This window comes from Sinocyclocheilus grahami, unplaced genomic scaffold (assembly GCF_001515645.1).
Source record: "Sinocyclocheilus grahami isolate Dianchi unplaced genomic scaffold, SAMN03320097.WGS_v1.1 scaffold2337.1, whole genome shotgun sequence".
Lineage (NCBI taxonomy): Eukaryota > Metazoa > Chordata > Actinopteri > Cypriniformes > Cyprinidae > Sinocyclocheilus > Sinocyclocheilus grahami.
The window spans coordinates 44,789-57,919 of NW_015507516.1; the positions used below are offsets into that span (position 1 = coordinate 44,789).

Genomic DNA, 13,131 nt, shown 5'->3' on the forward strand with positions numbered 1-13,131 from the left:
CCATTCAGTCAAATGTTCTTTAAAGAACCATCTCTTTCTTAACTTTTTATAATCTGAAGAACCTTCTTTCGCCACAAAGAACCTTTTGTGAAACAGGAAGGTTCTTCAGATGTTAAAGGATCTTTATGGAACCATTTAGACAAAAAGGTTCTTCTATGGCATCGTGAAGCACCTTTATTTTTAAGAGTGTAGTTTCTGCGACATAGGCGACAATGAACTACCCATTATTTAAAACTGGATTTTTTCTGGATTTACAAATCCTTGGGAACTTTTGGGATAACGTAAGTACACAACTGCATGAAATATATAGCACTGTGCAAGTGGTTTTTGGATATTTTATTACGGACCTCTTACATGTTGTGCCTTTAAATAATAAAATACCATTAAATGTGGAGTCACAGGAGCTGCTGAAACAGTTCTACTCTGCTATCATTGAATCTGTCCTCTGCACTTCTATAACTGTCTGGTTCAGCTCAGCTACCAAATCTGACCTCAGAAGACTACAGAGGGTAGTCCGGACTGCTGAGCGAATCACTGGCACAACCCTCCCTTCTCTCCAAGAACTGCACTTATCCAGAGTGAGCAAAAGGGCTGGTAAAATCATTCTGGACCCCTCACACCCAGCACACTTCATCTTTGAACTGTTACCGTCTGGCCGGCGCTACAGAGCTCTGGGCACCAGAACAGCCAGACACAGGAAAAGTTTCTTCCCTCAGGCCATCTACCTCATGAACCGTTAAATGTTCTCCCCACTGTGCAATAAAACATGAGCAATATCCAACTGTCTATACTTATATTTTGTGTTTCAGCGATGACTCATCTAAATGCCTCTGATTGGCCATTGCATTCATAAACTCAACAGACTCGTGTGTGATTGGTTACAACGCTCATCACAGTAAAAACGCAGAAAAATAATCATGGTGTAACATTGAGCAGATCTAAACTTAATGCTGTCGCCAACACTTTTAATTTTCATTTAATTTTCATTTTATTCGCGACAGCTGTAACGGAACTGTACCCCAGCATTTTTGTCCACATTGCCATAGTTTTTATATTTTTTTTTTATTTTTTTGCCATACACTCTTAAAAATAAAGGTGCTTCAAAAGGTTCTTCAAGCGATGCCATAGAAGAACCATTTTTGGTTCCACAAAGAACCATTCAGTCAAATGTTCTTTAAAGAACCATCTCTTTCTTAACTTTTTATAATCTGAAGAACCTTCTTTCGCCACAAAGAACCTTTTGTGAAACAGGAAGGTTCTTCAGATGTTAAAGGATCTTTATGGAACCATTTAGACAAAAAGGTTCTTCTATGGCATCGTGAAGCACCTTTATTTTTAAGAGTGTAGTTTCTGCGACATAGGCGACAATGAACTACCCATTATTTAAAACTGGATTTTTTCTGGATTTACAAATCCTTGGGAACTTTTGGGATAACGTAAGTACACAACTGCATGAAATATATAGCACTGTGCAAGTGGTTTTTGGATATTTTATTACGGACCTCTTACATGTTGTGCCTTTAAATAATAAAATACCATTAAATGTGGAGTGTCTGTATAATATGTGTTTTTAAAATAATTATTATTAATTTGCAGGGCTTGTTTTGTTTGTTTTTTGGACATCTTGTCTATACAGGACAATAAGAGACTATTAACTACTCATCCTTTTAATTACGCAAATGTATCATTAAAAAATGTTTACAAATTGATCAAACTGATCCGAGATCGAATACAAACCATAGACGCTGGTTGAGTGGTTCACCGCTGGGGGGAGATTTCAGTGAACTGGCATGATTCAGGGGTTCACAGAAATCATCGCCCCTCGTCGATAAACCATTGAAATCTTAAAACGTTTCGAAACAGTCATGACGTAACGAAGCCTCGTTTACTAAAATCATTTGACTTTGGCAGTTTGATACACGCTCCGAACCACTTTTTTAGAAAGAAATGATTCACAAAGTTTTCGAAGCTTCACGAAGCAGTGCTTCAAAAGTGCCCATCACTTCATTGATTGGCAGTTCAGTCGCTGTGACGTGACAGTGATGCAGATTTCACCACCCTCAAGTGACTGAAAATCAGCAATACAGAAGTTAAATACGGTATTAATTATCAAACAAATCCATAATTCACGTAGCTGCTTCAGGAGGGAACACAGCAAATCTCGCAAAGCATCTGTTATGTGCTCATCCCGAGTTATACAAGGAGTTCAGAGATCAACAGGTGTGCATGATGACATTAAAGTGGTTGACATTCATAAACAAATATAAACATCGACAAATTTATAAAATATTTAAATCGATTTGAATTAGATGTACAGTCTTGCACCAATCAACTTTTTTTGACTAAATGTAAACATTATTTAGAAAACATGAAATATATATATTTTTTATGCTGTAATTGTTATCTAAGAATGTTTAGAAAAATGAAGAGGCAAAGAAGCTAACAGGCCATCCTAAATATTACATTCAGATAATTGTTTGTGGTCTTCAAAGTTTGGCCATGATAATTAGGCATAACCAGGTATAAGTATCAACAGTCTTTACAGGTCACATCAGATTTGTGTGTGTGTGTGTGTGTGTGTGTGTGTGTGTGTGTGCGTTTATTTGTGTTTACTATCCCTTCAACATTTCCTTTTTGTTTTTCACACCAGTTCATCATATTGCATTACATTCAAAATATAAATCTGTGCATTTACATGTAGAGCATACATGTAGCATATTATCAAAAATATATTAAGTTATTTACATAAATATACAACAGCACTTAAATACAAAGTCTTTTTAATGTGTCAACATTTATAAATTCTTTAATAATTTTCAGTTCTAAATTGAAATGTCCTTCTCAAAATTATAAAGTATGAAATGTGTCATCAGGAAGAACTCATGTGTGTGATTAGAATAACAATTCTTAGGAAATATACATTAGATATATGCACAATATAGATGTATTTGATGCTCATGTAAAACTGAAAGTGCACTTTGTTTGTTTAGGTGTCTGAGCAATTTGTCTTATTTCAAAAGTTGTAATACTTTTGACAAAAGGCCACTGACAGAAAATATGGTGTCTAAAGAGAAGTGCATAAGTGCATAAGCTCCATCATCAGATAATCTGGAAGTATTTGATAACTGAGCATAATGTGTCCAACCAGGAAAAGTGGGTGTTTTTCAGTCAGTCTCACATTTCCACCTGTGCTTACAGCCCTCTTCAACTTCATTCCAGCATCCTGAATGTTCATCTTGAGTAGATTTACAATCATAAACTGTTTTGTGAGCAAAGTATTGCCTTCTGTTTCTGGCACATGGTAATTTAATGTGATTAATAATCTGTGCCAGATATAATTTGTATGAAACTACAGCCTTGTCAGCCTTTTCCAGGTCAGCCAATGCTCGAGTGATATAACCACTGTCTTTCTTTATAGTAGTGGCCAGTGCACGATTATATAGAGGAATAATCTCTCCAGATTCACCATCCTCCAAAGCTTTGGTGAACATCTCAATGCTCTCAGTATGACGTTCCTTCTCATGGAGATTGTTTCCAGACCTGATGTAATAGTAGACCATGGAGAATGGAGACTGCTTTACTGAAAAAGGTTTCTGGTTTGCACTTGATAAGTGCATCTTCAGCTGTTAAAAATGTTTACAAATTGATCAAACTGCTCCGAGATCGAATAAAAACCATAGACGCTGGTTGAGTGGTTCACCACTGGGGGGAGATCTCAATGAACTGATTCAGGGGTTCACAGAAATCATCGCCCCTCGTCGATAAACCATTGAAATCTTAAAACGTTTCGAAACAGTCATGACGTAACGAAGCCTCGTTTACTAAAATCATTTGACTTTGGCAGTTTGATACACGCTCCGAACCACTTTTTTAGAAAGAAATGATTCACAAAGTTTTCGAAGCTTCACGAAGCAGTGCTTCAAAAGTGCCCATCACTTCATTGATTGGCAGTTCAGTCGCTGTGACGTGACAGTGATGCAGATTTCACCACCCTCAAGTGACTGAAAATCAGCAATACAGAAGTTAAATACGGTATTAATTATCAAACAAATCCATAATTCACGTAGCTGCTTCAGGAGGGAACACAGCAAATCTCGCAAAGCATCTGTTATGTGCTCATCCCGAGTTATACAAGGAGTTCAGAGATCAACAGGTGTGCATGATGACATTAAAGTGGTTGACATTCATAAACAAATATAAACATCGACAAATTTATAAAATATTTAAATCGATTTGAATTAGATGTACAGTCTTGCACCAATCAACTTTTTTTGACTAAATGTAAACATTATTTAGAAAACATGAAATATATATATTTTTTATGCTGTAATTGTTATCTAAGAATGTTTAGAAAAATGAAGAGGCAAAGAAGCTAACAGGCCATCCTAAATATTACATTCAGATAATTGTTTGTGGTCTTCAAAGTTTGGCCATGATAATTAGGCATAACCAGGTATAAGTATCAACAGTCTTTACAGGTCACATCAGATTTGTGTGTGTGTGTGTGTGTGTGTGTGTGTGTGTGTGTGTGCGTTTATTTGTGTTTACTATCCCTTCAACATTTCCTTTTTGTTTTTCACACCAGTTCATCATATTGCATTACATTCAAAATATAAATCTGTGCATTTACATGTAGAGCATACATGTAGCATATTATCAAAAATATATTAAGTTATTTACATAAATATACAACAGCACTTAAATACAAAGTCTTTTTAATGTGTCAACATTTATAAATTCTTTAATAATTTTCAGTTCTAAATTGAAATGTCCTTCTCAAAATTATAAAGTATGAAATGTGTCATCAGGAAGAACTCATGTGTGTGATTAGAATAACAATTCTTAGGAAATATACATTAGATATATGCACAATATAGATGTATTTGATGCTCATGTAAAACTGAAAGTGCACTTTGTTTGTTTAGGTGTCTGAGCAATTTGTCTTATTTCAAAAGTTGTAATACTTTTGACAAAAGGCCACTGACAGAAAATATGGTGTCTAAAGAGAAGTGCATAAGTGCATAAGCTCCATCATCAGATAATCTGGAAGTATTTGATAACTGAGCATAATGTGTCCAACCAGGAAAAGTGGGTGTTTTTCAGTCAGTCTCACATTTCCACCTGTGCTTACAGCCCTCTTCAACTTCATTCCAGCATCCTGAATGTTCATCTTGAGTAGATTTACAATCATAAACTGTTTTGTGAGCAAAGTATTGCCTTCTGTTTCTGGCACATGGTAATTTAATGTGATTAATAATCTGTGCCAGATATAATTTGTATGAAACTACAGCCTTGTCAGCCTTTTCCAGGTCAGCCAATGCTCGAGTGATATAACCACTGTCTTTCTTTATAGTAGTGGCCAGTGCACGATTATATAGAGGAATAATCTCTCCAGATTCTCCATCCTCCAAAGCTTTGGTGAACATCTCAATGCTCTCAGTATGACGTTCCTTCTCATGGAGATTGTTTCCAGACCTGATGTAATAGTAGACCATGGAGAATGGAGACTGCTTTACTGAAAAAGGTTTCTGGTTTGCACTTGATAAGTGCATCTTCAGCTGTTCCTTCAGTAGGTTTTTCCTCACTGGCGTGCATCAGGAGCCACAAACCCCAACACTCATGAAGAGAGGACACTATTATTACATCGCGCTGATTGGAGAAAACACCATCTTCATAAACTTTGTCCAAAACTTCAAGGTAGACAGAAAAAAGCTCTTCCTCTTTCAAAATTGTTGTTGACAACAGATCATTGTTATTACAAACATGGGAGGATGTTTGGCACATGTTGCGGTTTCAAATGCATGTTACAAGCAAGTCAAGCACAGTACTTGCAGAGATGGAGTTCAACAATGAAAACGCTGTAATCATGAGTGACTCAGCGCGTGCAAGTGGCATTTCTTTTACGTTACTTTTTAAAGCTTCCACTTTTCAAATGTGGAAGTGGGATAAAGGCCTGTGTGAAAAGTCACCTCATTTGGGAAAAGTCTCAAGGGAGCTTTGTTTTTGGATGTTTTTGCATGTACATGTTCTCTCTAGTCAGCAAACTGTATATTGAGCACTTTCAGTTTCTCAGTTTGCTGTCTTTAATACACAACATCCGATCCTAATATGTGTCTGTAAGATCATTCTTTCACTTTCAGTAGTGTTGGGAACTACCGGAAAATAGCTGTTGGTGTTGGCACAATAGTTTCTTGTGCATACAGGTTTCTTTGTGTTTCAGGTGTGGTGGCATGTTCCTTCACCGACTGGTTATGTAGAATGTTTGACTGGCATGACTATGCTGGATTCTTTTCCGTCATACTTTGTCTTGTTTTTCAGATATTCTCCTCTCATCGCCCTGCATGTTTTTATAAGATGTTGGTCTGTACATGGAGAGACTGGTCACTGCAATGTACACTTGCTTTGCGGTAGTTATAATAGGCTACTTTAAAACATTAGCATGTAGCTTTTAAACATTTCTCAACCAGTGAAACAATATGCATTACAAATAAGACAAAACTGTTTTAGTATCTAATTATAGAGGCATATTAAAGCTACTAAGTGCATTCAGTCAAGACTGATTTGATTAATGCACAGATTTATTTTGAAATTATTTTTTTCATCCGTTACAATGGTTATCACAATGCCAATCTCCGCAGTTTAGAAGGAGACTGACAGAACCAAATCTAGAGGATTCACTGCTGGATTTAAATGCTGTCGTAACTCACAAATCTTTGCGATGGTCGATGGTCCTCTTAGCAGCCAGTGTGACAAACCAAACTTGTTCAAACTGTGAATGGATTATATACAGAAAGTGAGCTGTCTCTTACTTGGTAGCATCGTGATATCATGGAATTCTTCACTCTTGCGAAAGCTCCCGTTAATCAATGAATCTGGCTAAAGTGCATAACGAATATCTTATTTACAAATTGTCTATGTTTTATTACCTATAAAGGATTTGCGAGCGTGAAGGATGTAGTCAGTGGACACACGCTAAATGAAAACTGCCGTTTTGAGCGGGTTTCTGATCTCACTCCACTGATTGGTCATTTGCACTCTACAGATATGCCTGTGATTGGCTACATTGCTCAACGCTGCAAAAACATTTTATTTTATTTATTTATTTTATTACACACACACACATATACACACACACACAAAGAAAACCAAGTGGATAGAATAGAAAAAATAGAAAGCTAGTGTTTGTTTGTTTTATGTTTTTTCTTTTTTTTAATAAAAAAAATAATAACAATAAGATAAATATAGATAAAGTAGAATTAAAATATAATAGAAAGTGTTAGAGTTAGGGGGTCAAATAAAGGTGGAACAGATGTGTTTTTAGTAGTTTCTTGAAGATGGTTAAGGACTCAGCTGTTCGGATTGATTTGGGTAGGTCATTCCACCAGGAGGGAACAGTTAATGAAAAAGTCCATGAAAGTGATTTTGTGCCTCTTTGAGATGAAACAATAATATGCCGTTATAAGTCTTTCTTTTGCGTTGATAGTATCGCAGTTGATTATCATTTAATTCAAATAATCTGTCTCTCTGCCCTATAATTATTTTACAATAATGTTAACAGTACAGGATGAATTATTTTCTTTTTCTTCTTCTTCTTTTTTTTACATAAAGCATGTTCATATTCTCTGTATGTTTGCTATGGTTGTGTTCTTCATGTCAGTTTGCACATGTCTGCTCACAGTTTCAAATGAGAGTAAAAAAGTCAATTAAAGGACAACATTGTTCACTTTTTAATTTTATTGCCATACGTGTACAACAATATAAATGTAGTAGACATACTGTATCACAGTGTAATATGTATAATAGTAGGTTATAATATGGGTTTACTGCATTAAATACAGCATGAATGACAGTCTTGGCATCTTTAGCATACTGTATATAGAAATTGAAAATTATTTATGGTTAAGTACTTTGTGTAAGATTTAAAAGTTTGGAACAAGGGTAAAAGTCAGAAATAAATGATGAAGGCATGACATAAAGTTTCCAAAACATATTTTAAGTGACCTTCGTATTACAAAAAGAACATAGTTTACATTTGTTAGCATATATTCACTCATATATACCAGTAATGCCTGTTATGACTGAAACACCTGTGTACAGAGAGACATCTGTATTGATTTCTCATTGCAAGCAGTGTCCTACATGTTCATTGTTTCATCTGGACTGGGTTTGTTCATTGCCCACCAAAGAAAAGATCTAGTTTTGCCAGACCAGCTTTCAGATAACTCAGAGCATCTTTATTGGCTTCATCAGCTTCAGCTTTTCTCCTCATTTCCTCCAGCTCTCGCAACCAATCTTCTTTCCCAGCCTCCCTCACTCTGGGGATGAAGAAGTCGAGATGCTGAAGAGTGAAGGCAGAGTCTGGTTTTAATGCGATCTGAGACAGATTAGTGATGGTCTGGTAAGCTTCGGACAGAAGATTTGACTTTTGGTCTTCAATCTCCTTCAAATCTTTGTCAATATCATCCATTATGACTGAAAATCTCCTAGAGTCTTCTTGGGCTTTTTCATATTTATTTTTATAGTTGTCAAACTTCATAGTCATGCTTGAGGTTCTGATGAAGTATTTCTTGTTTTCTTTGACATGTTTGCTGTGATGACACTTCCCTGTGCACACGGTGCAGAAACCGTTTTTCATGACTTCACATTTGCTGGGATTTGCACCCCACCAGCAGTCAAACTCATGGCAGTTTTCCTCACAGACAGTGCAGGTCGTTGCCTTCCTGTGCTTCCATGACTTGCTCTCAATGGGAACCTTAGCTTTAACTGTCTTTTTAAATGTAATTGCAAAGTTTATACGTTCCTCAATCTTTCCCCTGTTTTTTCTCATTGCCTCCTGAATCTGAAGTTTTTCAGACTTTTTCAGCTCCTTCTCTTGAACTCGCAGCTGTAAGTTGCAGATGGATGCTTCAAATCGAATGCGCTCCATCAGGACATCTGAAGTCAACTCTAAACAACATCTGTTAATTTCATTCAGAGACTGAAGGAATTTATTTGTCTCTTCCACGCTGTCTTCCCAGGCATCTCTTTGAGCACGAAGATAACGTCTCTCATTTTGACGTGCATCAGCCTGCCGGTTGTTGAATAAGAAATGAACAGGTTGGCCGCTTTTGTCTCGTCTGCAGGGGATTTTAGCTTTATTAATGGCACCGATGACATTTTTGGGTGGCAGACCATCAGAGTGTGTGATTAAGAACATAATGTTGTTCACAATGTCTCTTCCAAACAAAGACAGAATTGAACTGATAATGTAATGCTGTCTGTCTGAGAGACGATTCTTCGATGCTTCAATCACAAAACACACGGCATCGACTTCACGAACTCCATCATTGCTCTGAAACAGAGTGGCTAAATTCTCAGCAACTTCCAGATCTTTATCCAGTCCTCTAGTGTCTCCGTAGCCTGGAGTATCAATGATAGTGAGTGATATGGGACTCTTTACAGGAAAGACCTCATACATAGTGATTTCAGAGGTTTGTGACTCTGACTGATCTCTGGCTGCTTCTTCTGTGATTTCATACCATATTTCATCCTCAAACCTCACTCCCAGTAAGTAGTTGACCATGCTGTTGATGAGAGTCGTCTTACCGACACCGGTCTCTCCCACCAACAGAATAATTTTATTTATTTTACTGCCATCTTTTTTCCCAAAAGTCAATTTTCTGACTTTCCCATATTCATCAAGCACATTTCTCTCTGTATGTAGACGGTATCGTTTAGGCGGACCTCGATGAATGAGATTTGGTTTGCTTGGTGGAAGACTTGGCTGCCTATAAAATGAAGATGGAGGTAAACAATTGTATAGAAAGAATTTAAATACACTACTGCTCTTTCTTTTTTTTTTTTTTTTTTGCCACGAACATCAATAAATAAATGGCAGATATAAGTGTAGTATACTCGTATTTTATAATAAATAATAAATATAAAAAATTCCATATTAAACTTTTTATTTTTATTATTTAATTTCCATTGTTTATTTTTTTTATGATTTAATCACAGTAATCTTTGTAACTTTTTGATATGAAACAATATTTTGTCTTTCATTATATCTTTCATTTTGTCTATTATAGAGCCCTGTGCAAATTTCTGACCATTACAATAATATTTAATACTAATATTGTATAATTTACTCGCATCATGGAGCCACTATCAGCATGCGGGCTATTGAAATCGCTTCAACCCATCTAAGTGCACACACACAGCAGTGAACACACACACACACACCGTGAACACACATCCGGAGAATTTTCGCGTTCAGTGTGAAAATGTCTATATGAAAGTGGACCAAATCAGAATCAAAAAGATCAGATTCCATGGTTTGTGCTGTTCACACTGCATGAAATAAAACAAACAATCAATAAATAAATAGAAAATTGGATTTGGGCCACATTTTCCTGGAGTGTGAACGAAGCCTTTGCCGTGTCCAGTCTGGTGTGGGCAAATGAGCTACTTGGTCTGGTTAGGACAAGGTGTGGGTATTTATGTTATTTTCATTTTAATTAAAATGCAAATATAGCTAATACTTTTTCTTTCTTTCTTTCTTTCTTTCTTTCTTTCTTTCTTTCTTTCTTTCTTTCTTTCTCTATATTGCCCTCTTATTTCAATGTTGTAGTTATTTCAGCAAGCAGTTAGCATAGATTCAATTAAATGTGGAAGCTCGTTAGGATAAAAAAAAAAAAACATGCAATTTTTAATCTCACAGCTCTTTTAATCTCAGACTTTTTTTCCTCACTAATCTGAGAAAAAAAAAAGTCAGAATTGTGAGATATAAACTCAGAATTCTGACTTGTTGTCTTCAGATATAAACTCACAATTGAGCCTATAAAGCCAGAATTGTGGGAAGAAAATTTGCAGTTGCGAAACATAAATTCAGAATTGCGAGATACAAACTTGCAATCATGAGAAAAAAAGAAAGTCAGAATTGTGAGTTTATATCTTGTAATTCTGACATTTTAACACTTGATTGGGAGTTTATATCATGTAATTCTGCGAGAAAAAAAAACAGAATTGTGAGAAGTACACTCACAACTGCAAGAAAAAAAGTCAGAATTGTGATATAAAGTTACAATTTCCTTTTTTATTTTTATTTGGTGGTGGAAACAACCTTTACAAGGTTGCGGGGGTTATTTTATGTATTTATTTATTTATTTTTAATCGGTGACAAGTTATAGTTGCTTATGAATTTACACATAACTGAATAACTGATACATCAAAGCATTTTCTTTTTCTATTCTGGGTAAAGACCATTCAATCCATTAGATGGCGCCACGATACACTTTACAGCTAGTTATATGATCCTTTATTTCATTTTTCTTGCTAGCCGCCTTTCTTGGAGCCACCTTCTATCATACTTCTCTTACTATTTATGGCATAGAAGGATATTGTTAGTAAAAATTAGTAAGAGTAATATGCTAGTATGCGGTTCCAAATCCAACATCTGTCGAGTTTATCAGTATATGAATAGTGCTGTATTTTTATAAAACCTGTTTTTATAAAAATCTGTATTACTAAGGAAGATACACACAATTTTAACAATTACTTTCAATTTGATTTAAAATAGTAATTTTCCCTCCTATAGAAAGGCACTTGAATTTCAACTCACCTGATACTCATGGTGATCACTTATCTAAATGTGTTCTTGACAGAAGAGCTTCACCGTCACTCTCTAGTCTGCTTACAGCAAAACAATTCAGTATTTTTCAGAATGTTATTTTAATTTTGAACACTTTATTGTTTTGTACATACCCATTAAATCATCTATGTAAAAAAAGCCCTGTCAAAACATTGAGAGACACTTAAACAAATATAAATGCATATTCCTACACACCTGCAGTCTGTGTGAAGTATCTGGTTTTACGGAAACGCTGATTTATCTAAAAAGGCTAACTGGCTGAAATCCCTCCCAACGAAACGTCTTCAGTGTAATCTATATCTGAATTCCAGTTACAGATGTAATCTCCAAATAAAAAAAATAAATACAGGCTTGTCTATAAGACAATCACAAACGTTTGGTCACTGACAGTGTTTATTAGGAGAATATCAGCAATAGAGTTTGAACAGCAACAGTTGCGTAGATCATATCCTTCGTCTTTTATAAGGTTTTTGTACTTTTAACCACAGAAAGACTAAATGTTGCACTGAATAAACATTATTAAAACGCAACTTTTTTTTTTTTTTTACTTTAGAGCACAAAACTCAAAGTTGTTTGTGAGTCAAAGACTGAAACTGATTCTCACATTTGTTTTCTTCCTCATTCCAGTAGAGTTTTGAGTTCTCTTAATGTTGTAGATCGTCATGTAAACTAGAATTAGCCTAAAAAATGAAATAGAAAATCCACTTAAATGAAGACTAAAAATGGCAATGCTGAATATGCCTTCAATTTTCTCTGTTTTGAAATATGTAATTCGGAGCTTGACAAATTTTGTTCACTTTGAATTGTTGTTGTGTGGAGAAGAGCTGCATGAAAATTGTTGCTCCAACCCCTGCTGTTATTTTCTTTAAAACTATGAGGGTAAATAATAGTTGTCATCTTCACTTGGCTGCATGCATTCATGTGGTATCGTCATGAGAATGCCGGATGTTTTTAGTTCAATAGAACTTAATACCTGTGGTTGGGCTTAGTTTCTTTTCTCTACAGGAATTTCCCCGCATGTGCAAAAACCCGATCAAGGATGAATATTTGTTTTACAAAGTTGTCAAGACCGTCAGATCAAATACAATTGAAGCTTCCTAAGCAGCATTCAGCAGGATTAGTATTCTAACTAATAAATAATGGGGTTTATCGTGATTTTCTGACTGTAACCGTGAGTAACATTTGTGTAACAACTTTGAATGTTTTCTTTCTATATTTAGAAGCTGAAAAATGCAACTGGACGAGTGGCATCAAACTATCTCTGTGAGTTACAGGAAACACTCACTGTGCCTACAAGGAAGCAAACTCATCTTTGTTCTGATCTTTGCACAAGCATTTGTTTTTCTACATTTTTCTACATCCAGCCTGGTCTCAATGTTTGTACGTAGGTATATATTACTTATAGGATCAAAACAATTTTTTTTATTTTTAACATTTGAAAATTAAACATACAGGCAACAATATGGACATAGCGACAACATCTAAAACGTAAACATTATTAT

General features: G+C 35.5%; 1 protein-coding gene across 1 annotated transcript; it reads right to left on the reverse strand.

Moving 5' to 3' along the window:
- Window positions 1-434: 434 nt before the first annotated feature.
- On the reverse strand, window positions 435-11,610 carry LOC107574783 (uncharacterized; the record flags this gene model as incomplete). The annotated part of the gene is made up of 3 exons (XM_016261223.1): window positions 11,600-11,610; window positions 8,532-9,767; window positions 435-438 (listed from the first exon to the last, which is right to left on the reverse strand). Coding segments are annotated over exons 1-3 (1,251 nt in total), but the record flags the coding sequence as incomplete, so codon positions are not given.
- Between the last annotated feature and the right edge of the window lie 1,521 nt (window positions 11,611-13,131).